Source organism: Anomalospiza imberbis, chromosome 5, assembly GCF_031753505.1.
Source record: "Anomalospiza imberbis isolate Cuckoo-Finch-1a 21T00152 chromosome 5, ASM3175350v1, whole genome shotgun sequence".
In the NCBI taxonomy this organism is placed as follows: Eukaryota; Metazoa; Chordata; class Aves; order Passeriformes; family Viduidae; genus Anomalospiza; species Anomalospiza imberbis.
This window is the reverse complement of record NC_089685.1, coordinates 29,708,549-29,733,586: the sequence shown is the minus strand read 5'-3', so window position 1 is coordinate 29,733,586 and position 25,038 is coordinate 29,708,549. Positions and strand designations below refer to the sequence as shown.

At 39.5% G+C, this 25,038-nt stretch overlaps 1 protein-coding gene and 1 long non-coding RNA gene across 5 annotated transcripts in view; one reads left to right on the top strand and one right to left on the bottom strand.

Moving 5' to 3' along the window:
• ARID2 (AT-rich interaction domain 2) overlaps positions 1–9,303 on the bottom strand; it is a 92,509-nt gene extending 83,206 nt beyond the window's left edge. Inside the window, exons 1-3 of the mRNA XM_068190048.1 lie at positions 8,344–9,303; positions 8,090–8,183; positions 6,872–6,969 (exon numbers count right to left, since the gene is read on the bottom strand). Coding sequence (XP_068046149.1) covers positions 6,872–6,969; positions 8,090–8,183; positions 8,344–8,435 — 284 coding nt within the window. The 5' untranslated portion in view covers positions 8,436–9,303. The remainder of the gene's footprint in view (positions 1–6,871; positions 6,970–8,089; positions 8,184–8,343) is intronic.
• A 70-nt stretch (positions 9,304–9,373) lies between these two features.
• On the top strand, positions 9,374–24,550 carry LOC137473925 (uncharacterized). 4 transcript variants are annotated; one of them, XR_010999059.1, is made up of 4 exons: positions 9,374–10,164; positions 11,765–11,828; positions 17,720–17,988; positions 22,643–24,550. It is a non-coding gene; the product is annotated as an uncharacterized lncRNA (long non-coding RNA). The 4 variants fall into 4 exon arrangements; XR_010999058.1 differs by having other exon boundaries at positions 9,374–10,897; XR_010999061.1 differs by having other exon boundaries at positions 9,374–10,897; positions 11,765–11,873.
• The last annotated feature ends 488 nt before the right edge of the window (positions 24,551–25,038 follow it).

Here is a 25,038-nt window from a genome sequence, read left to right as displayed (position 1 = left end):
TTTCTCTATTTCACTACTGGGGAAAGGGTTAAGAAAGAAAGTAAAAAAATGAGTATGAAAGTCTTATCTATTGAGGTTTAACTGCAAATAAGCAGGGTAATTAAAGCCTACTAGCTCCAGAATAAAATTAAACAAACAAAAAAAAACTACCAAAACCAAACCAAACAACTTCTCTTAGCCCAGGCTTATTCCATTTCACAAGGAAAGAAGTAATACCCTTGTATTCAATATGCATTCTTGATCATATTGTAATTAGCTTAGCATTCATTCAAACCTAAGACATTACAACAGATACTAATAATTTTAAGGCATAAATTCATTTAAATACTGTTTTGGTTTAAGAATAGAAAATGGTCTTAAATAATTAAGTTTCTGCCAATTCTTAGAAGATTAAGTAGATGCTAGAAGTCATCACATTTACTACAGTGTTGCCAGAAACTTGCTCTTTGTAGATTATTAGTTCTGACATCTGCCCGTATAAGCTTTCAAGTTAAACAGTCAGAATTCTGAATTAAAACTGAAGAACAACATTCACCCCTCCCCAAATAACTTAATGTACTTCAGTGTAACAGCAGCAATGTAGGTAGTTTCTACAAAAAGCCTGCAAAAAATAATCAGGAAAATATGTTAATGTTCATTGCACTAATTTTTCACTACATTTTCCAGCAGTAAAAAGGAGTTTACCCTCTGAAGTAAAAGCTGAGACATTTTGATAGAGGCCAAACTCATCTGCACAGTAAACTGGTATCACAATGTAATTCTAACAAAGAGCAATTTTAAGGTAGCTATGTCCCCTTTCACCTGCTGCTTGCTCCCTTCAGTTGAGTCCTAATGCAGATGTTGTATTATAAAACTTCTGTTTTCCTTTGAGCAAACTCCCGGCAACCCTGACAAGACTACATCCATCCAAATAAGTAACTTCTATTGAGAGACATTCTGAGATTTTAACAACCAACATATTTAATTTCCCTAAATAAAGCTTTATTTCATGAGCAGTAACTAGTCTTGATTGTAAGTTGGCTGTATGATTCAGTACAACTGAAACAAAATTCCCCCTTCAACTATGTAAAATATTCACTTCAGACTTTAAAAGAAAGGCCTTAGACACCTGACTGAAACATGCATTACAATTTTTGTCTTGAGGAAGGAATAGCAAATTTTAAGAAGAAATCATAAAAATGCCATCCATTTATTTGTTTCCTGTCTTGCCAGTGACTGCAGGATTTGGGACAAAATTAGGTGCAAAAGATTCCCACAAGGTCAAGTCCATAGGTATGCAAGATGAAAGCCTTCATTATGGCATTATTCAAGGATAGACAAAACCTGTAAAGTCAGCTGGTCTCTATGCCATTCCTGGCTCATTACCTGTTGCACATGTACTGGTGTCCCAGCCAGGCTAGTGCCCTGCATGGGGGGGTCCCCCATACTCTGCTTGACATACTATTCATACCAGAAGGTATTCAGGTATATCTTGGGGGGTTTTGTGCTGCTGTCTGATCTGAACTTTCTCCTTCGGTTTTATCTCAGCTTACACATTAACACAACCTCTTATTTTATATAAAATTACCTCCCTTTTAACTGTTTAAACCCTTCAAACTGCTTGGAAGATGTTATTTCCCCTTCTCACACAAACTGTAAATGAGCCAAGCAGAACATATTTATTAATCAAAAAAAAAAAATTTTTTTTAATCAATTAGTCCCTTCAGCTTTCTTAACATTTTGTTGCTCTTCTCTAAGTTTCTGTTAAGCTACTCCCCACCTGTTGCAAAGGCTCTGAAGTAAAACAGTACTCCAAACACAGTCCCATATCTTGTACAAAAATCCATCTCCCATTTGTCTAATGTTTGCCCAATGCCACAGTGGATGCAACCTAAACTTACCCTAAATTTTACTAAGTTCATATATCATATTTCAAATTGGGGCCTGTCCTTCCTGTCAGAAGCACGCACAAATCCCTTTCATATGAAAGGGAGTTGGGTTCACACAACTGACAGGATTATCAGGCCCATGGTATCACTCCTATCCCTTTTTCAGCAATACTGTTTTCCAGGTTATTCCCTCACAATGAATACCTGTTTTGGATTACGAGCCCTGACTGTTTTAGCTTGCATTTTTTCAAACTAAATCTCATTTGTACTTTCCAACAATGTGCCTAATTTCTTTAGATTACCTTTTCTTTTCTGCCCTGACTTGTGCTTAACTCTTCTATCATTGCTTGCTAATACTGCAAGTGTAGTATTCAACCCCTCATAAAGTTAAGCAAAGCAGACACTAAATACACCTAAAATGGCTAAACTTGTATTACTACGTGCATATGTAAGCACTGATGATACACTTTCAGCACCTAAAACTGCTGTGACTCACCACATCTATTCTTTATACTTTGTTCTATTTTTGTTTATGGTCCTTCATCCAATTTTTCATTAAGATGACTATCCATATACATACATAATTTCTTAACAAGAGATTTTGAGATGTATTTGAATTTCAGAAAATATTTAAAATTTTACTATAGTTACAACTCTCTATTCATTTACTGGGGCCTTGAATCTGCAATCAGATCTGGCAAACAAGCCAATCCTGTACTTCTCCATACTCACTGAGCTGTGTGCAGATGCTGTTGCAGTATCAGATCCTAATTTTAAACACTAAGAAAGAATAACAAAAAACCTCTCTTAAAGAAATTTTTGCTTAGAAAACTCTAGGCTTATTATTGTTTCCCTGATTTTTTGCCATTATATTACTAAGAACAGAATCCCTTTTATCTAGTTCTTAAGCTCATGCTTTTTTTTCCTTTCCTCCTTTATTTTATTTTTAAGAAATCAGCACTATTGTTTAATTTCTTAGAGGCATCTTGAAGATCAAATGACTTATACATATCTTCAGATCTTTCAAGAACGCGCTCTATTTGTCATCAATACCTACTTCATATGGTTCTGATTTTTAACTGCTCACTGTTTTTCATCCTACTATATATGGAATTTCAGGAAATTCAGCATAATGGCTTGTCTTAATAACAACTTTATGCAACTTCTCATTTATGAACTGACCACTTTCTTCTCTATTTGACTTCCCCTTACTTCCCCAATATTTACAAGAGCAAATTTTTATTCACCTTGAACTATTATTAGCTAATTACGACTGCCTTTGCCAAAAGTTTACAATATGTATGTGCTGTCCACCTTTCAGGAATTCTCCACAGAACTAAGACAAACTTATTTTACCTTACAACTAGTCCTTTCATAGAATTTATTTTAATGTAGATAAGTAACTTTGAAAAGCAACTGATTTTCAGTTCAGTTAGGCAAACTTCATTCGCACATTTAAGCTTACAAGGTCTCTCACTCCCCCAAAACAGATGAAGTTCCACAACAGAAATAAATGTATCACTTGCACTCACACAAAAATCAACAGAACCTTATACCAACATCAGCCCAATTATTTGTAGGACTGTAATGTAATCTACCAATAAGATAAAAACCAGATATAGATATAAGATACATTCCATGTTAGATTTCTTTTTACTGACTGGGTATTGACCAACAAAAACATAAATGTATGTCCACATTACTGATGTTTACACATATTACCCCATACTAAAATATTTTCATTAACATTATGAAGTAATTTCTTGAGAAGCATTTAGAAAATGCTTTACTAATTCACCTCAATTAAAATGAAACATACAATTTGCACTACATCCAAGGGAATTACATTCTGTGTTGCTGTAAAGTCTTACAGAACTACATTAACAAGTACAGTCTATCAATGGTAATCGGCACTGTGGCTTTTGACTGCTCACTAAGAACCACAGTGCATAAATTACTTCACCTGTCAGACAGCTCGAAGTAACAGAAGTACTAAGTTTGTATGGTTCAGACTTTCCCTATTATAAATTACTTTTTCTAGTGAGAGAAAAGGGAGAGAGTAGTGAAAGGGAGAAGGGGTAGATAGGTTATCATGTATCCAACTATCACCTACCACAAAACCAATCGGAATTGTATCACAAGCTTAAACAATTCACTTCTTTAATGAAGCCTAACATAGATTCCCAAAGACACACAGCAAAATTCCAGGACAGTCAAGTAAAAAAGTTCCTTAACCAAAAATACAAAACTGAAGAACTACCTCAAGAAATACCATAATCCAATGACTGTTTTGCAAAACATTCAGTTTGATCAAGCCAACAGGACTACTGACCTCACACAAATAAATCAATTTTTAAATTTGTTTACATAGTAACTTTAAGTAAAAATAGCAGCATTATTAGTGGCAACACAGCGAAATGAACAAGTGGTCCATGCAGCTTGAGATCTTATCTCAGTCAACACACTATGCCACATGTTCCATAGAAAGAAGCAACTTTCATCACAAACCATCCCAAATCCAAATCTGCAAACATATTCATGTAGGTGAACACCAATGAATCCCTCTGAATTCAACAGGGTCTCCATCTGCCAAGAAGATCCTTCACTTTACAGTACACATGACATATGATTGGATAGAAATTAAAATAAAAGTTGATAGGCCTCAATTTGTCTGGCTTTGCTTGGAAAGTCATTACAGCAGTGAAGCCAAGATTATAGTCATACTTGAGGTCCACAAGACACACTTTTTGTTTTCCAAGGGTAACTGCTCAGCAGTCCATTCAAATCCAGCCTTGTAAGAATCCTCACATTATGTTCTTCAACACAGACAAGCTAGACCCTTTTAACAACTTTATCATCTGAGCATTTTTTTCTTTCCCTAGAACTAAATACTGTCCCCCTTACACCTTCTAGTTTACAGCTAAACTAAAGTTAACCTAGCAGAGAGACGCGTACATACAGTCTTATTACTGCACATGGAAGAAGGTGAACGCGGCTGGGAAACAGTTCACATCCAACTTAGACTATGTGAGAAGCAACAGTGAGTAAAGCAGCAATTCAGAAGAAACAAAACCAAACAAAACCCAAAATGATCACTAAAAATCAGTTCACCCCAAAACCAACAACCTTGATAATTTATTTCAGAATGGCTTAATCACAGAGTTTATGATAAAGGCATTTTTAAAGATCTTAACCATTTATCAACTTTTTTCCTAAATTCCAAATAAACAAAAACCCTTTAAATTATTTGTATGTAATTAGTTATATATGTATTCAACAACTCTATTTTAAATCATGTCAATACCAGTATGCCGATAATAAAAATAACATTTTTGTATGTCTGATTCTAATTTATAAAGTAATACCTCATTAAAAATTAATAGTCATTAGAAGGCTAAATTAACATTGTGTTAACTGTCACAGCATATAACGGCTCTCAAAATACACATGAAAACAAAAATGACATACAATCTTTTACTGCAAAAAGTTAGGCCATTCACATAGTTAAAAAATGTGGAAATAGAAATAAAAGTGTCAAACCAAAAAAACTATCATTTTGCTAATTATATGTAAAATCTAATCAACTAACAAATTACATGGTCCAACAGAAAAACTCAAGAAGCAAAAAACTGCTTTCCATGATATGACAAATCTTCAGCAACACTATTTCAGTACTATGTAGGAGAGGAGGGGGGAAAAAAAAGGAGGGAAGGATATCCTAAAGCAAGCTTCCCACTTAATTTCTAGGCCTGCCACCAATCATAAACGCTACCAGAGCTATTAACAATGGTTGCTTCTTTTCTTAACCTGAATCTTAAAGCAATCATATGCCACCACCAAAAAAAAACCCCAAAATCTCAGTAACTACAAATATCTGGCTAAGGTTTTCCAGACATCACTGAAACTCAGGAACTGCTCCACTGTGCTATGAACTCTACAGCTTCAAGCTGGAAGTCAATCTAGGACAACCAATAGAAAGTGCACCTGTACAATTACTGTATTTCCTAATTCAGAAGGCCAAACTAGAAACAGATAAAGCTTGTGTGTACTCAGCTCACCAAAACAGAAATCCAAAAGCCCATACTTATTTTGTATATACTGCACATCTATATTACCATTAACTGCAATGAAAAATATTGTATTTATAATTCAGAAACAGAAAATTACATTCCTTGACCAACATACATTTAACTTAATTCTAAATATAAGTATCCATATATATACCATCTAAAACAACTATATACACAATCATTTAAAAATCTTTTCTACAAAAAAAACCACCCAAACTAAATAAAAATTATTTTCAAAAGTAATCTAGTAAATGAATAGTACCATACATAGTAATTTAAAACATTCAATATGAGCTCCATGCAAGAATGAAAAATAACCTGTATTACAAAAAAATAATCTGCATCATTTCCAAGGAATGCAACCTTATTTTTAAAACCTGCAGAAATTTACTATTTTATAAGTAATAAAAAGATTATTTAGCTCTTTGTACTCTAAAATAGAAGAGAATAATATATGCTGCTAGTAATTGAGAACAATATAATTTGTGCAACAGTTTACCTTCCTGCAGATGCATTTTTATTCAACATCTGATCCCACTAAGCAGTAAACAAATTTACATATATCAACACATTTCAGTGCTCCAAGTATTAACCTAAGTTTCTATAACTAAATAACATGATCTCTTAGTAACAGTCCTTTAGTACCGTCATTCTGAAACAATCAAAAAAATGGCCTCTGACATATATTGTTTGTGTACTTGGTATCCCTTCAAAGTTTAAAGCTTGCAGATGTAAAATAAAAAAAAAACCTACAAAACAGAATCACCTTTAACTGATCACTGCACCAGACGAGAAAGGAATTACAAGGCTTTTTTTTCTGCTTTATTTTATAGCATTTTAAAAGAGTAGGGATATTTTTATTATTGCACACACTGAAAACTAAATATAACCCCGCACTCAAAAATACTACTGCAACAGCTTGATAGCACTCACCGCAAGTAATACTGTTTTAAAGCGAAGGCAGCGTTAGAACAACTTCTGGGAAAGTTAAACTCTTCTACAATTTCTCCCCACTGATTCTTCTCTGATACCTGTCAAAAACAACACACAAGCCGAGATACACAACGTACACGTAAACATGTTGCTGACAGCGAACATCACAAAAAAAAAACAGGCTGCCATGAAGCAAATAGATAAATATATAAAAAGAAACAAACACGAATGTATATGGAATTTAGGACAATGTATTTTACTGACAGTTGATAGCATTCCCCTTTCGGGAATAATCCCGCTTCCCAGGGGTCTTTTACTGCATTTGTTTTTTAACATATACATTATTTTTTTCGGGGGGAACGGCCGGGAGTGGTGGTATTGTTTTGGGGTTTGTTTGTTTTTGTTTTTACTGCCTGGACAATAACCAATCGGGAGTCCCTCTGTCGCCCCCTTTTAAATCCTAACGCGGTCCGTTAAAAACCCAAAGAAGTTTAAAATAATGCAGGGAAGTGCTGGCGGGGGGCGCCCCCTGGGCTGCGGGGCTCGGGGGCGCCGGCCCGGGGGGTCCCCCCAACACAGATCCACAGACACAGAGAGGCCTTTCTTTTGAGGCCTACATTTCTGTCCCCAGCCTTGAAGCCTAAAGATGGCTATTTGATTACACACCGTCTTGGGTGCCCCTTTTGTTATTTTTCCCAGGGAAGGGCTCGGAGGGCAGCACCCGGCCCCCCCCCGGCTGCGAGGATCGTTCCTTAGCCCATGCTCCGTGCCGATTATCGATGTTAAACATGCCCGCTAATTTTGAGTTGCACTAAAACTGCACTCAGACTCTTTCCTCTGTCTCTCCCTCTGCAAGAGAGACGCACAGAGCTGCCACCACAGCCGAAAGAAGCCTGCTCTCGCCGCCCAGCAGCTCCCTGCTCCCCCTTCGCCTTCCCGCGGGAGGGGGGCATGGGCGAGGGGGTCCGGCGGGGGAGGAGGAGGCAGGAGAGGGGTGCGCGCCGTACCCCTGGGTCCCCCTCCATCGCTCCGCCGACAAGGCCGAGCCACCAACCTGCCTATCTGCTCGCTTCCTCCTTCCACCCCCCACCTTCTCTAACCGGCTTTAAATAGGACGGTTCCCGGCCACCTCGGCTCCCCCCGCCACCCCCAAGGGTCAGAGGAGACTTTTGGGAAGAGGTTAGTGGGAGGGAAACCCAAATTAAAACTTCCACTCACCTTCCCAAATCCGCCTAAAGTGGTGACTCTGGTATAGAGAGCGTGAAGATCCAGCTCCTTCCCACCCACCACGGGGATCTTCTTAAAAGGAGACCTGCCAAAGGAGATACACACAAAACACCACAACTTGTCAGCTCTGCCCCCTTTTCTCCCCTCGCTGGGGCTGCCGTGTCCTTCAGGGAAGGGGCTGGAAGTTGGATCTGGTCGATTTAAAAGCCTCCCCCCCTCCCGTTCCATCTCCCCATTTTCCTCACCCTCTGCTGTGGTGAAACTGCCGCAGCTCGTCCAGGAAAGCGAGTCCCTTTCTCCGCTGGTCTGCGTGGTTTTTACCCGTCGAATTTGCCATTTTTGTAATAAAAAAGGTTCTCGTAAAAAAAAAAAATCCAATTAAAAAAAAAAAAAAAAAAAAAAAACGGCCGACAACAACAACAACAAACCCCGGCTCCTCCTTGTCTTTAAGAGACCCAGGTGCCCGTGCTCGGCCGGGGATCAGCCATGGAGAGGGGCTTGTTTAAAAAAAAGTTTAAAAGGAATAAGGGAGCCCCGAGAGTGTGGTAATTGCGAGTCCTGTCTCCACACAACACACGGGCGAAGAGGCAGGGAGGGAGAGGGGCACCTCAGTAATTCCTCCTCCCGCGGCTGCTGCCTCTCTCAGCACCACAAACCCAGCCGATCCAGCCTGCACATGAGACTCAACATGGTGCTGCTGGATCACACAATGAATTGGGTTACTGTTGTGGTGGGGCGGGGGGGGAGCCGGAGTGAGGTATTGACAGTGTGTGTGTGTTACAGCCGCGGCTCCATGCGATCTCCCTCCCTCGCTCGCTCGCTCCCTCGCTCGCTCCCTTACACACACACACTGTACAGCTACGGCGGCGGCGGCGGTGGCGGCGGCAGCGGGATTCACTTCTCTTCTCGCTCAGACAAAAAGATCTGAGGCCGCCGTGCTTCTGCCTGGACGAGAGCGCAACACAGCGGGCCCCGGAGGCCGGTTCCGGTACTGCAGGAGGCAGCTCCAAAGGCAAAAGCCAGCACAGCCCCAGCAAGCAGTTCCTGGCGGGGAACAATAGGCTCCTCTCGCCGCTAAGGGCTCATCTGCAATGTGCCGCAAACTTCACACAAAGCCGGGCGGAAAGAGGCGAGGGAGAGGGAGAAGAGGGAGGAAAAAAACGGCTACTACCGGCTGTTCCGGGGCGCGGGGCCGGTGCGGGGCCCTCCCGTGCCAGGCTCGCGCCGACCGGCCTCTCTCCGCTGGCTGCCGGCGGGGGGGGTGGGGGGGGGCGGGGGGGCGGGAAAGGTGGATTTGGAAAGCGGGGACGAATTTTTTAATTGGACTAAACCCAACGCCCTGAGTTCAAGGGGAGAGAAAACAACAACCGAAGGGGGCACTGGTGGGATGTGGACTTTCGGAAAACTTTCCGAGTCCCCAGGGCCGAGGTGTTTCCAAGGGCAGGAAGTCGCCCCGGATGGCACGTAGGGGGCGGGAGGGGGGCAGCAGGAACCCCTCATTTCGTGGCATGAGGGCTTTAAAACTCCCCAAAGGAGAATGCTGAGTGCTCCCCCGAGTAGGAGGTGCCCTAGAGAGGTTTGTCAGCAGGAACCTAGGCTCAGGGTCACTCCATGAATATTTCTTATTCCTTCTTTTGAGATACTACAGCCTGTAATCTTAAGTGCGTCAAGACTGTATATTCAATTTAAGCCGCTCATATATTTCTGTACATCGACAAATGGAACATGCAGCACAAAATTAACGGAGGAGGAAGGTCTTGGCCCTCACCCTGGATGGGCAGCATCCCCCCTCCCCCCACCCCCCCCCCCCGGTACTGCAAGCCGCTACCCCTGTGCCTGTGGTGTGCGCAGTGTTTGTAAACACTCACCTCCTGACGTGTTTTCCACTTGGGAAAACAGAAGACCTGCACGCCGACCACGGTGGAGCTTGGTGCCACTTGGGGTAAACAGGAGCAAGAAAGGGCCCATGAGGGGAAGTGTGCCTTCCATCAAACCTTTGCTCCTTAGGTAAAGCAAGAGATGCCCAAGTGGGCATTTGTCCTTCCGTGGCATACAAGCAGCCACAGGTGAGTGCTTGCTCCAGTTTAAGAGGCTCTGAAGGAATATTTACCCCTCACAACCTGTACATTGAAATCCAAAGCTAGATCGGGCCTACAGCATTGGGGATTTTTTAAAGAGAACTCAAGAAAGTCAGTAAGGAGCTGTGTTTTAGAATCAATGGCACATGATGGCCTCCAGTGAGCACTTAAAGAAGGAAATCTGCAATTCCTTTCTACTCCATGTACTAACTTCAGAAAACAAAATTTTTCAATTTTTTTTTTCCTTTTGACTTGTGTGTTGTTTCAGCTTGAATATAGAGACAGATCCAATAAAGCTTGGTAAGATTTGCCCTGGGTTCATGATTTGGGGGAAAGGACAGAGAAATACCTGAGTTTCAAATTAATACTCTGTACTGAAAGTTGGTGGTGTGTGGACTTCAGAGTGAAATGCATAGTGTCTTATTCACTGTAGCATTAAGAGCCTTCCCCCGTCCCCCCTAAAATTAGACCTTCAGATCTTGGTCTGCAGCTCCTGTCTCTGACACTCTGAGCTTCTGCTATTTCAGCTACAGTATGCGTAAGACTGCCAAAGCCAGGATATTACAAATCAGAGAGGTTTAAAACTAGCGACTGGGGGGCTAAATCCCTCTTTTAGACACACAGTCAAACCTCCCTTCACGGGAGGGCGGTGGTTTTTAAACATGCTTTAAAAATTCCTTAAAGCAGGGGGTCTCCCCTCCGCGAGGGGCGGTCGGCAGAGGTGAGTCACCGCTCGCCCGGGCGCTCTGTGAGGGGAGCGGGAGGCAGAGGGGAGATCAGATAAGTTGCGTAGCAGGGCTAGGTGGGTTTCCATGCTAAGCACAGCAATTGCGCACGGTCCCTTACGTAACTGTCAGCCGGGGATTCCCCAGATGGGGGTCACTTTATTCAACCATTTCACAGACCCCGGCCGCCGCTCCGGCGCGCCTGGGATGCCGCGGCCGCCGCGCCTGAGGCTGCGGCTGCTGCAAGGAAGCGCGGCGGCTCCTCACAAAATGGCGGCGCCCATGGAAGCGGCAGCCCCATTTTGTGCCCGGCAGAGCCTGTCAACAAACACCGACTTGGCCGAGGCTGAGGAACAGAAGGCGGCGGCTCGTTCGCGTTACGGAGCGCGGAGGGAGGAGAGCGGAGGATTTCACCGCCCTCTTGCCGCCGAGAGGAGACTGTCGAGCGCGCGCGTTGGGGGAGGGAGGAGAGGGAGGTGAAGGGGGACGCGAGCAGTGAGCGAGTCAGAGGCTGCGTTATCCCAGCGCGGAACTGCGGAACTGCCGGAGCTACGGCACGGGGGAGGGGAAGGCGAAGGCGAAGGCCAAGGCAGGCGGCCTTGGTGCTGCCTTCGCCGGGGCGTAGCTCCCGGAGACCCGGGGGCTGCGGAGACCCGGGGGCTGCAGGAGCGGCTGGCGACGCCGGGCCGGAGCCCGGGGCTGCCCGCACGGGGGGCGCTGCGTCCCGCTCCCGCGCTGCCTGGGTGGACGGGACCGTTCCTGTCGGATTCCGGCGAACCTGTAATGAATGCCAGGACGATCGAGCTCCTTGTGTAGCTAACTAGGTCACTGTCAGCACTTAATTACTGTTTGTTTCATTTTAGTGCGTGCCTTATGAATAAACCGGCTATTAGGCTGATGCTTCAAGTAACATTATCCAGCACCAAGGTACAAAATGTCTGTATTGGACTCTGATCTTGAGATGCTAGCTTGGTAATTATTACTATTTTACATTAACGATGTCTTGGTTTTTATAGCTTGGTTATTCGGCTTAAAGCTGAAACAGGTGGAGATCCCTTACGATAAGGTTGTGCAGCTGATTCTAGTATGACACCTCCGAGTTTGTTTCATGTTTGTAAACGGGGCTCCTCCGTTTTTAGAGAAAAAGAAGGGGCTTGTGCATGAAGACTTTTTTTTTGTTTTTTGTTTTTTTGATCTATTTGTCTTAATATGCATGCTTTTTAATGGTGTTAAATAAAAGAAATTACCTATTTCTGGTGTAAATTATAATTTTTAAATGTACCAAAACTACCTTGATATTAAGGAATTTTGGAATATCTTGTTGCATACCTAAAGAGTCAAAGATCAAAAGCAGGGAAAAGGAAAAAAATCTTACTATTTAGCAAAAGATCCTTTTATTGATCTCTGTATAGTATTTGTCAATGCAATTTGAGTTTATTTGTAAAATAAAACCTGTACTGTTTGTAAATGTTATCGTATACAGTGAATTTCAGTTTATAAATGTTACAGAATTCTTGCAGACAGGATAGGTTCAGTACCTGAATCGTCACTATTCAGTGCTGCTTGTATGGGTTTTTGGCCTCTCTGTTGGTTGGTTCACTTAACATAGCTAACATAACTTAGCTATGTTAGGTGAATGTTCTGTTCTAGCAGCTGTAGCCTGTGTTTCAATTTCTTTTTTTTTTTAATCTTTTACTAATTTTTGGGCTTACTACCTATCTGCAGTATTGCTGCTTTAGAGAGAGCGGCCACAGTTGCTCTTGTCAGTGTGCCACTAACTCTGCATTTGCTTTCTGGTGGGTGAAATATTCTCACTCATTTCCATTTTGCTTGTGCTGCTCTGGATTTGTGGCAACATTATGTTCTGGTGAGTGTAACTAGTATCGCTAGCTATATGCTACTTGTATTAAACAGTAAACTGTAAATCCTTAGAAACTGAAGTTAATTTTGTTTGTGTGTATGTGCATGTGCTATATACATGGTTTTTGAAAATGCAGCCTATTAGATGGACTAGAGAATCCAGTAAATTCCTCTTAAGACTAGTATGTAATAGAGGTGCAATGTAAAAAGAAGCACAATAATTACAGGATGAACTTCTGGTAGAGGAGAGCATCAGAAAGGCAAAGTTGGCAAATTTTAGTAACGTGTAGCTCAACCATATTTAATAAAAAATGTTGAAGTGTTGGAGTAACTGTATATGCTGGGCTAAAGACTTCACTGTTTGCTTAACTTGCTGTGGCAAATGTATACTTCAACAAGGGGCATTTATTCAGTAAGCCCTACCCCTTCTTACTGATTAATACTTCAAAATTCTTTATTACATTGTAGTGTGCTAGTTTTTCTTGTAAAGATTCTGCTACTTAGTACAGACCATAAGTGACTAATCTTCAATGGTACACCATGAAATCATAACTGAAGGGTCTCATGCATGAAATTAAATGCTAAACAGCATAGCAAGGATGGGAAAGTGGAGCTCCGGCATTACAGGCTACTGCTGCGCACTTGTTCACAATTTTCAGTACAGTTACTGGAACTTAACTACCTCAGGAGGGTTGGGTTAGATAATCTTAAAAAAAAATTAAAAACACTTTTACATTGAAAAGACACACCTTCTTAAGCTGTTTATTTAAATAATTTATGGCTCTTACCCTCCTAAATCTTCCAACAGGATGTGCACCTTCCTCATTTCAACTTCATGGTATTACTACTCAGGAAATAAAACAGAGGGAGAATTTGGCTACATAAACACTATTGAAAATACCCAAGTAAATTGATTAAACACTTTAAAAATGTTATCTGTAAGTACTGTAATTTTTTAATACTTGCTGTTCTTCACAAAGGTCCACCTCTTGGAATTAGTGAATTTTATGGTCATCTAAACTCTTAAGTTATAAGCACTTCAAAGTTGATGGTTTTTCAGTTGTGCAATGAAGTATGAAACACAAAGCAAGAAAAACCTAAATGCAACTGAAGGACAAGTAAAAATAAATATGTGAATACATTCCCACTTGATTTCAAAACTGCAATACTTTTGAAATCCTAATTCTTTTGTGGGTCCCAACTTAGGTGTTCTGAACACTCTGGGTTGGCAATACTTCAGCAGTAAGTTTAGAAAGATTGTCAAATTCATATCATTTTCTTGCAGGCAAAAAAAAAAAATTGCTTTAGGTTATCATAACTGTAATGCAGATTAGGGCCTCGATGGCAAAAAACATTTTGGTGTTCTAGCAAGCATTGGTCTGTAGCACAGAAGTCATGAATGTCCTGACAGCAAATGGGTGCAGTATTTGGTCTTCGTAAATTACCTTTACCTTTAATCTCACACGTTACTTTATGATGACCTCTGTGTCAGTGTGATCTGGTGGATGGCACACTTCCCCTTGCCACTAGAGCTGTACACTGTTCCCTGAAATAGCACTAGTGTGATTCATGTTTCTGGTTGAATGTGTGAAAGTTTGATTGAGATGCAAAACTAGAGAGTTCTTCTGAATGTTAAAAAGGAACCATGTTCAGAAATATAGAAATGATCAGATTAAATTTGGCAAAGGATTTTGTAGATTAAGAATTACAATGTCTTACTTGGATGGGGAAGGTCCAATTAATTTAAAGTACAACCAAACCTAATAACTTCATGATGTTTCTTATAAGTAAAAGTGGTGAAATCCTACTAGTAGGAGAGTTCTCAGCATTGCAGATTTGCCAGCAATATTTCATTGTCACGCAGCATTGTCTCATCTTTATATTTTACCAATTCAAATGACAGTCAACAGTAGCTAAAATTATGTTGAAATTTCTCTGAATAAGCAGTTGCCTTACCTAACATTTATATGGGCATAAATGAAAAGGGAAGTAATTTGTGCAACTGTGAATGTGTGGACAGACAATACACGTGACAATTTATGCATTTCAATATTCTATGTGCTATAAGAACATTTCTGAAAAATAAATAAATAAAAGAAATACTGACCAAATAACATGTAAATTAAGTAATCTGTTAAAATTGCCCAAGCAAATGAAGACCTTAAAGCAGTGAAAACACATGAATACCTACAGATGTATTTTAAAAGGAAGAAATTTGTTGTTGCTGAATTATGATTCTCATTGTCTCTGTTGGTGATATGCTTAATCTTGATGTGGCCTTACAGACTGCTGATAGATAGGTGCCTTGAATATCTGTTTTGTTGCCCAGATAAAAGGAAGTGTTTTTGTTTTCAGAGTAACTGGAAAACAAATCCCCTCAAACTGAGTGCACTGGTCAAATGCTGATGTGATAGCTAATTTGAAAATCACACTTAAAACATAGGACTTACATTTTTAACTACAGTTGTGTCTAACAAAGCTGGAAAAAAAAGCAAATGAGAAATAGTTTTTGAAGTTGTTTACTATAAAGAGTTATCAAATGTAGTCGAGTATCAGTTCCTGTTGCTTGCAGAAACTGGATAGCATTTAAAGCTCTTAGAGGAATCTATGAATGTCAATCTCTAGATATTATAAAAATATTTATTAGGCAGAGCTGCTACTATTTCTGAATTTTGAACCTTAATGTGAGAGCTGTCTCACCCAGAATCTTCTTGCAAACTCTCTTTGTAAGCAATGAAAATCGCTTAGGAAAATATTGAAATAGTTTGTGTATATATCTATATATATGTATGTATATATGCTTCTATATCTTCTATCAGATCTTTGGGCTTCTGAGGCTTTCAAGGTCTTTATGTCTAGGAGCAGTTGATGCACAGAGCAGGACCAGTGTCTGGTTCTAAGCTGAGATGCACTTAATAGTGTTCAAAGAAGAGTGAGCATAGTTCCCTAACCCTTTACCAAAAGGCAAAAGTGCAGTCTGAGTATTTGGGGTGTAGCCGTGTTCAAACGTGTTACGCAAGCCAGTCTGCTTAGCCTTGTCCTTATCTAGCTTGTGTGCGGAGTGGGGAAATGGCATGCTGGGGAAAGGTCTCTTCCCTCCATGAAACTCCCTCACATGTAATAGAAAACAGTCAAGAAGCTGGAAAAATTCTAACACTCCTGCTGAAGAACAAAAAAGGGAGATGAAAGAAAGTGGGGATTTGAGAAAGGGAGTGAGTAAAATCTGCTAATTTTAAGTGGGACAACTCACAGATGACTTCAGATACAGTTCTCCTTAGGTGCATTTACCCTAAAGTTTGTTTTTATCTTTTGCTGATTTGGGAATATTAAGTACTAGTGACACTTTATTACAAATCAAGAAATTAGACTTCTTTATTGTTCTAAGTATTTTATTCTAGTTTGTTGAACACGAACTTCCCGGTGGCTTGAGTCACATGCTGCACCACAGACTGCTTTGTAATAAATTCCCCAGCATAAACAGGAGTGGCCTGAACTTACAGTGTGATCTCTCAGAATTAAACTTCTTCCTGTCTTGTTTCATACTTCACAAAGTTTCTCTAGTGATACTTTACAAAGTCAAAATAGATTATTTTTTTCTTTAATGCTACAAGTTTGGCTAGATTTATAAGACAATAAAAGAAATAAGCCTATCTGTGAATGAAACCCTTGGAATATTGTGTTTCATCTGTTACCTCTATTTTAATAAGTCTGGGCTCATTCTTCACTTTGCTTTAGGAAAATTAAATAATGTCACACTTTTTCCTTTGGGAGGTTACCAAGCTATTACAGAGCCTCCATGGTGTTCCACTGGAATTAATTGTGCTCAGAAGTTATGAAAACGGAGTTGTGTATCCTTAAGTCAAGTGTTTGTGTTATGTTTGCAGTAATATATAGAAATTATGTATATAATATCCAGTATATGTTTGATAGTGTGAATTTCCCCAAGTCATTTAATTATTGTTCTAAAGAATCATCTCCTTTTGCCAAAATATGCAAATTAAGTTTTCAAGGATTTTTTGTTTTGGTTTGGTTTTTTTTGTTTGTTTTTTTTTGTTTTTTTGGTTTTTTTTTTTTTTTTTTTTTTTTTTTTTGTTTTGTTTTGTTTTGTTTAATATTTGGGTAACTAGCTGCAGCCAAGTTACTCTCAGGATCAATTTATTTAGTTATAGAAGAAAACACATAGACATTCAATTTACTGTTTTTTTTTCTGCCAGAGTTCTTGACATTAAATAAAAATCTAATAGTTTCTGTTTGCGTCTGAACATAAAATTATGTATAATTACATGCAAACCTTAACATATATGAAAATTAAGTTGAAGAATTCAGTGCTTATTGCTTAAGTTTTCCATCTGTGACATCATGCATGTGTATCATGATAATCCTTAATTATGTGATCACTTTTTTGATGCATCTTCAGTTGGAGATGGAAACTTCTGACTGAATTAAAAAAATAGAAAAGTTATTTCTCTGTATCTGCTACTGTGTTTACCTGCATACACTTTTTTTTTGCTTTTCCTGCAGGCTTTTCTAGAGTAATCATTAGGAGAGTATCTGAATGCTCATACTAATGAGTACCCAAAATTCTGAACTAGTAGCATTATCATCACTATTTTGCTGAGAAAGCTAAGGCATAGAGGGATTCAATAAAAGAATGGCTGCTGAATTGGGTTGGTTTTCATTTAATCAAAGCACAGTTTCACTGAATATAATGTACAGGTTATTTGAGGGTAGAGGTTGTTCAGCAGTAGGAGTGCTAGCCATAATTTTAGAGCTGTGTTAAATTCAGCCATAGGATTTTTCTTGAATTTGTGGGTACATGCTGTGGTCCTGTCTGCATTATTAGGGCTTTTCCTGGTGCAGCGTTATTGGGATGATATGTTCCTCAGAGCGTTTGCAGTGCTGAGAAGGCTGTATGCCTACGGTAGATTCTCCTTGATATTTCTGCATTTATTTTCCAGCGGCTTGAATTTGGAGCTCAGAAAATGAGAAGCACTTCGTTAGAGGCCTCCAGTTCGATACAAGAAACTCGCTACTCTGTAAATCCCTGATAAAGACAGAAATAGAACTGGTGTGTACCCAACAGGATGCATTTGCGGTAGCCTCCCAACATCCCCTATCCCTCCCTCCCCCCGAGACTGCCGCTGGCTTTTGGTGGGGCCTGGGTGCCAGAAGAGGGAGCACGGAACACAGCAGAGCCCCAGCATGAATGTCCCTGCTGCTGCCTCAGGCAGGAGGAACTCTGCAAGGACCAACCTGCAGCATTGCTGATGCCACAGGTTTTTCAGAAAACCCACCTTCTAGCTCTTAATATATTTTTCATTATTACTATTTTTTGCTGTGCATGTGCAGCTTGAGATTTAAAAGCTTTTAGATTTATCACATTGTTCAATAGGAAAACTGCCCAAAAGGCATATCTGATTCAAAGGCTACTCTTCCACAAAATTTCAAATTTTCTCTTCAAAGTAAAGGCCTTTTCAGGTACATGAAGAGGATTTTTTTTTCTGTACTTGAGTAAAAATGGGAGGTTTTTTTCTTCCTCAGTTTCACACTTGGATTTTTGTTAAAAAGTTCTTTTGAAAACATCAGTTTGAGGCAGACACGTGGCCTGGAAAACTTAAAGGTAGTATTAAAGTCAAAAAACAGCCTATCTTCAATTGTTTCTTCTAATAATGTGTCTTAGAACCTGAAGCTCTATTGAATTTCAACCCTGAAAACATATCCTAGTAGCTGTTTGGAGATGTTTGCATTTATAGTCATTATATGCAATCTGATTGAAAAATACCTGTACTGGGCTCAAATACAGAAAGTCAGCTATCCTTTAATATACTTAGCTCATTCCAGTATAATGCTTATTATTCAGAATAACACTGTCCAGTACAGAGACATTACATGAGAGGAAAGTAGGAAGTCCTGTACTTCTAATCTAAGTAGTAAAAAATATTCTTTGCAGTGGTAATTCTTGGTTCTGGCTTCCTCCAATGGGTTTAGGTCTCTGGGTAGCTGCAGCAGTTATGTTACGTACACAGACTGAATCTTTAGCAGTATTCAGACTGTATCGCTTTACTGTGCAGAGCTGTGAACACCACATCCAGTTCTAACTTGTTACAGGACCGCAGTTAAAGAATGGAACAGTTTTGTTAACTATCCAAATGGCATGGGAGAATTCCCAGAAGGTTACTTAGTTTGCTAATCTCTGCTCAAGAGGTTCTGGTGGCTTCATTGCTAGCAAAGGCTTAGCCTTGTAAGTACTGTCTGCCTTTTTAATTTTTATTTATTTGTTTAAGTTTTAAGAAAGCACTGACTGATGAATGGCTAGTAATGTTGAAGGGGTTTTTTGTTCTCACTTTGCTACTACTGGCTTCAGTTAGGTCTGAGAATGATAGAAGAGCTTTACACAGCTGTTTGCTTTATTTCTCCTTACCCCCTCCAGGTCTCATTGTCACAAAATATTTGAGACATGTCTTATGATTAGAACACCAAGGGCTACTCCATGGTCACATGCCTTTTTCTTGAGGGGAGGGGAAAACACAAAAACCCCCAGAAAAAAACCCAACCAAACAAAAAAACAACCAAATAAACGACCCCAAAAGAGCACTAAAAAACGTCAAAAACCCCCCAAACCTATAGCTGGGGAGAGGGAAGAGTTTCCAATTCCAGTACATGATCTTCATACGCAAAATTACTGTAGAATTCAATGCACAATTACTGGCTTGAATTCAATAGTACCGTTGTGTAAAAAAAACTTTTTATTGAATACTCCACTGGGTATTTGGATGATATAGCAAACATCTGTTGTAAAGAAGAGTCACCAAAGGTCTGCTTTTTGGTGCTCTTCTGGTTCCAGGGAAGAGGCAGAAAGAACTACTTGCTTTTTGTTTGTTCTTGCTGGTTTCAATGACCAGTCATGGTTCCTAAGTATAGAGGTTAGTGAAGCTGACTTCTGTATGCCTGCAACTGGTTCAGTGCTAGCTGGAGAGAATCAGGCACTTCTCAAACAAATCATTGAAGCAGCTTCAATATTCTTTAAGATCTTTTCATGGAAAGTGATGTTAGCAAATTTCTGAAGGAAAAATTGGCAGGCAGGATTCTATATGGACTTTTAGGTAGCTCAGCATATCTCTCCCTGACTAAGTACATGACAAAACTCCACTACAAAACATATGTTGTGCAGTCACCAGCCTTTTATAAAGCTGTCATCCACATTGAAACACCACAGATTTCTAGGTGTTTTGAAAGTAGGGTGTCCCATCTGATGGAGTTTTGTCCATTGCCACAGAATAGTACTGTCCACTGGATCTTATGAACAATTTTTAAAATAAGCTAAAGCAAAGCTACTGATCACCTAATTGGGTAGTTACTGCCTTAGTAAAGCTTGCTGATCTTTAATATGGAGTAGCTGTAAATGTTAACACCCACAGCTTTGTAAATGCAAACAAAGTTATGGCAAGTTTAACATTTGGAAAGGAAGTAGTAAATAGGCATGTGCAGGGGCCTGGGTGTGTCAGGAGGAGAGGCCACTGCAGGCCAGCTATCTTGAGTGGCACGTTTGGAGCACAAACTATCAAACGCAGCACTGTACCAGCCTCGCTTGTGCGCTGTTCTTTGTGCTGGTGCCCTCACCTATCAGCCAGAGAACAGGAGCTCTTTAAGTCACAGCTCCCAGCATTACTTCCAAGACCTGAATTCACCTACCTAAAAAGGGTTTGTATATACATGTATATCTGTTGGAACTGGAGTCTAGGAGTTGAGCATTGTTTCTCAGAAAATGTTGGATCATCTCTTAAAACTGGAGTACTAGTACTAGTACTCTGTGTAATGTCTTATGGATGTTTAAAAGTAGTCAGGATTTAAGTACTGATTAAACAGTTCACTGTATCATCCTTCATTCATGTCAAAATTAATTGGACAAAACTGCTGCCAATTCACTACTCAAAGATGGTAAGTAAAGATACTTGCAAAGAAACTCACCAGTTGAGTTCATGTTCTGCAGCAATGTTGCCAATTAACTTTTATTTAGGGTTTACAACTTTAAAGTACTTCATATTTATCTTGATCTCTAAAAAATTACTTTTCAGCATTTTTGTAAAGTTGAAAGAGAAAAATAGATTGTTAGCATTTTTTTGTCTGACTATAAGATAGAAAGCACAGTTTGAATGTATATACATTTGTAGTGTTTGATCCCAGATTTTAGCCATACTAAGCTCTTTCTCATATACTCCATGATGAACCACTTAGACAAGAAATAAGGGTACGTGAAGAGGAGATGGGAGAATTGCAAGCAGACGGTACTTGTGTTACTCCTTTGCACATCAGTCATTTCAGAAAGTACACTGTAGTTTCAGTAGAACTTAGCATTGTTTGGCACATTGTTATATTGGCTTAAAAACATTTTATACTTTGCAGTTGTTATTTAACTTAAGATATGAACAATAAAGTTTTGTTGTTTGAACTTTTGTTGTAATGAAAGGAGAAGTACAAGCTCTGCAAACAGATTTTATAGAAGTATGAAAACAGAGCCAGCAGTTTACACAATCTACAGAAATGATATGTCATTACCACAAACTAGCTTCTACAGGAAGTAACTCTTGACTTATGTGCCAGATTATATATTAACTTGAGACTCTGCATACATAAAATTATTTGGGAACAAATATTCCATGTTCTTTAAGAGCCCCTTAAACCACTGGGGAAGAAAAATCTTAGCAGACAACTCCTAACTCTTTTATTGGACAAGTTTTGATATAAAAGTTCATATCTCCTCAAAATATGGAATGTAATGTAACTAAGGAGGCAGTTGTTTTGTGGGATCACCTCTGAGACATGAAAATATGTGTGTGCAGTATCCACGTGTCCTCCTGACCAACACAGGTCTCTCATGGTGCTGTTTCCTTATAGGAGCAACTGAGATTTTGGGTAAATCCCTGATACTGAAAACATGCAGGTAAATAATTTAGATAATGATGTTGCTAACTTAATGCAGTAGTTGACTTGCCAAACTAGTAGCTTATGAATTTGTAGCATTTGTAGTCTGGGTAGCTAGCTTCTGAATGTTAGTGATAGCATTGCCCTCCAGCAGAATGGCTTTCTACAGTTATGCACTAAAAACTCAAAACTGACAGCAAGTTCTGGAATCACTCTTAGTAGTTAGGTAAGAACAGGTTGTTCTGTAATTTCTTCATGGCTTAAACTAGGTGCTGCCTCCAAAAAGAAGCACATCATACATCTTCGTCCTCTTCTCCATTCCTTCCTCTTGGCAATAGTATTTCACACACCTGTACTGCAACATAGAGATAAATAAAGATTAATTCAGCTGAAAACTTACAGGATAAAAAATGTCTTTGAAATGGACTTGCTACCACCATGAAGGGCAGCATCAGTGCAAGAGAATGTAGAAATAAGAATCAGAGAAAGACAGGACTCCTTCCTCTAGTCCTCCTTCAAAGGCTCCAGCATCCACACTATTCAGATAACAACAGCAGGACAGAACGTTGTCCCCCTTGTTATCACTGGTGAGAGAGGAGAAGAAATCTGAAGTCAAGGTAATTAGGTGCTGCTAGCACTTCATTGTTGATCTTTAAAAGGATGATAAAGTGGTGGTATCTTTTGATAAATATTTCCTCTAGTTTGCTTAGCCCAGTTGTCACAGGCATTTTGAAAGGAGTGCACCTGGCTGAATTGTTAACTGTGCTCTTATTTCTTTTTCAGGGGAGGTGGGGTACAACTGTCATCTTGTGGTGTTTTTAAGAAAACAGAAATAGAAAACTAACTTTCATTTTATATGCAGCATGTCCATGTGGGATGGACACAGATGATACAAAAATGAGTTAGGAAGGGCTTTTTGGCTGATAACAACTGTGTTATATTTTTTCTTCTGTTGCCAGCTTTGAGTCTGTTTGCCCCCAAACTTTGTGTTGCATCCAAAGACCTAAAATTTGGAGTCTGCAGGCCTCGGAGATGGAGAGAAGTTGAGCATAAAGAGAGCCTGCTGAGTATTTTCAAGACTGAGATTTGGAATTAAGTTTCTCTCCTCCACTTATGAAGAATCTAATATAGGATCTTTTGAACCATGGCACATATATATTTAGATTTTCTTTACCTATATACTTTTTTTCCCCCCTTCATTTTTATACGGACAAGTTTTAAAATAAATGCATATATGAAATAAATTCCACATCTTAAGTCTTACAAATACGGGACGTTGTAGAAATGGTATGCTTCCTACATGTTTTCATATAGATGAGAGGGACAGAGGACATATATCACAGGCTTTATTTTGGTAAGATTAATGTTTTCAGTCAGCATTAAACCTGAATGCTGAAGTACCAAAACACTGTCTTGTCTACTACTGCCCTCCCATAGACCCATCAGTTTTAACTCTTGGTAATTCTCATCCATTTTAAACTTCTTTCCATCTTCCGCTTCCTCGACCTCTTCTTAGTAGCACTTTGCCACTGGAGTTACAGAATATCTATCTGGAGTTTTGTGACACCCCCGTAAGTGTGGAGGGGAGAATGAAATTGCAGTTAATCCCAGATTATAATATTATGTTGCAAACAGTAAGGTTAAGCAACTGAAAAAGAAGTTCAGACTTTTAACTGTTGATTTTCAATTAGAACTCCTTCCCTTCCCCATGCAATTATATCAAATCCGTGTTGTGCTTTAGAAAAATGGGGAGCTCACAGTGGAAATTTTACCATTCCAGTGATGCAAAAGGGTTTCTCTGGAGCCCAGAATAGTGCAGCATCATCATCCTTACACACCTCCTCTGTCTTCAACAGCTAATGGCTCAGTTACTGCAGAATAGCACAATAGCTAATCCTGTGTAAGAGTCCCAGTACAGGTATGACTTTAAATTTCTTGAAAGCCTTGGAAGGCTCCAGAGGGACAAGTCGAATGCCTCTGCACAGGAATGAAAAGATATGTGCAGTTTAGACCTTGAGACGAGCTCAGAGTATTCAAAGTTAAGTAAATTAATGTTATTCAGTGAAACATCTTTTTTTACAAGAAACCATTATAAAAAAGAATCTACATTTATTATGCGAGTAAAGCAGAGGATATGGGAAGTCAGGAATGGAAATGAAGAAACAGGATCACTTATATTTCCCTCTTTTTAAAAGCAAAAATGTCATATTTTAGGTAAAAGTCCATATTTTTCTAGCACAGCTGTTGTGCTTCACATGAAACTGAGAAACACTATATAAAGCACTTGCTGTTATGATAGAATTTCTCTTTTGCTTTACTGCAGTTCCCTTCTAAACCAGGCCCTAGTTCCGCATTTCATGTAAAGTAAAAGGGGCCAGGTGCTTCAGAACTGCCAAGACTGAATTGGGAGGGCACCATCACCATTTTTCTTTAACTGTAGTAATTGGTGATTAACATACAGTTAACATCTATTAAAGTTTTTAATTTCACTTAAGACCCTTCAAATCCTTTAATTTTTTTTTCCAAATACCTATTTGAAGTTTTACTTGTTTTAAATGGTAGAAAACAATCAGAAACAGCTAATTATTAAAAATAGAGATACTAAACATGACTCTTCAACTGACACCAAACTCAATTTTCACACAGAGTATTTTCCTATTTCAAGAGAACTTTTCTGTAATCTAAAAACATAACTGCATATTTGTGAAATCTTCAATAACATGATGGGATTTTTAATGTATAAAGTTGTGCATGGTGGTAACTGAAAGAGCTTGGCTTAAGAATGTATATGCTTCCTGGCAGAGACTCTGTTACCTCCAGGACCAACAATTTCCCATTACTCAAGCTCAGAGACTTTTCCCTCTTTTGTGTAGGATATGATTCAAGGAGCGCCCCGCACAAGATTCTCTTGAAGACAGTGCTGAGGTGAGTATCAGACAGGGAGGGAGTTGTTTTCTGTTTATTAGACATTGAAGATACAGATGTGCCTCTACAACTTTTCTCCAAAGGCAGCTTTTCGCTCAGCATGGCTTTAAAATCTGGGTCCTGTCATCTCCTGTGCAAACCAAGAGCCTTAACTGCTCAGAAGGTCATGTATTTCTGAAAAATACATAAATAATTTCAGTTCATCGTTATTTTAGAACAAGAAGAGTTCAGGAGCTTGAACAGCAGAATTACAGACTTGGAAAGTTATGAAGACATCATTAAATTCAGAATTCTATGACCACATTAAATAGCAGAAGCTGTGAACTGACAGACTCTTCATTGCAGAATCCATACGGGGCCATTCTCCTAAAGTGTCTTCCCTCAAGGAAGCAGCTCCAATCCTCACTATGTCAAGACTTCTTGGACACAT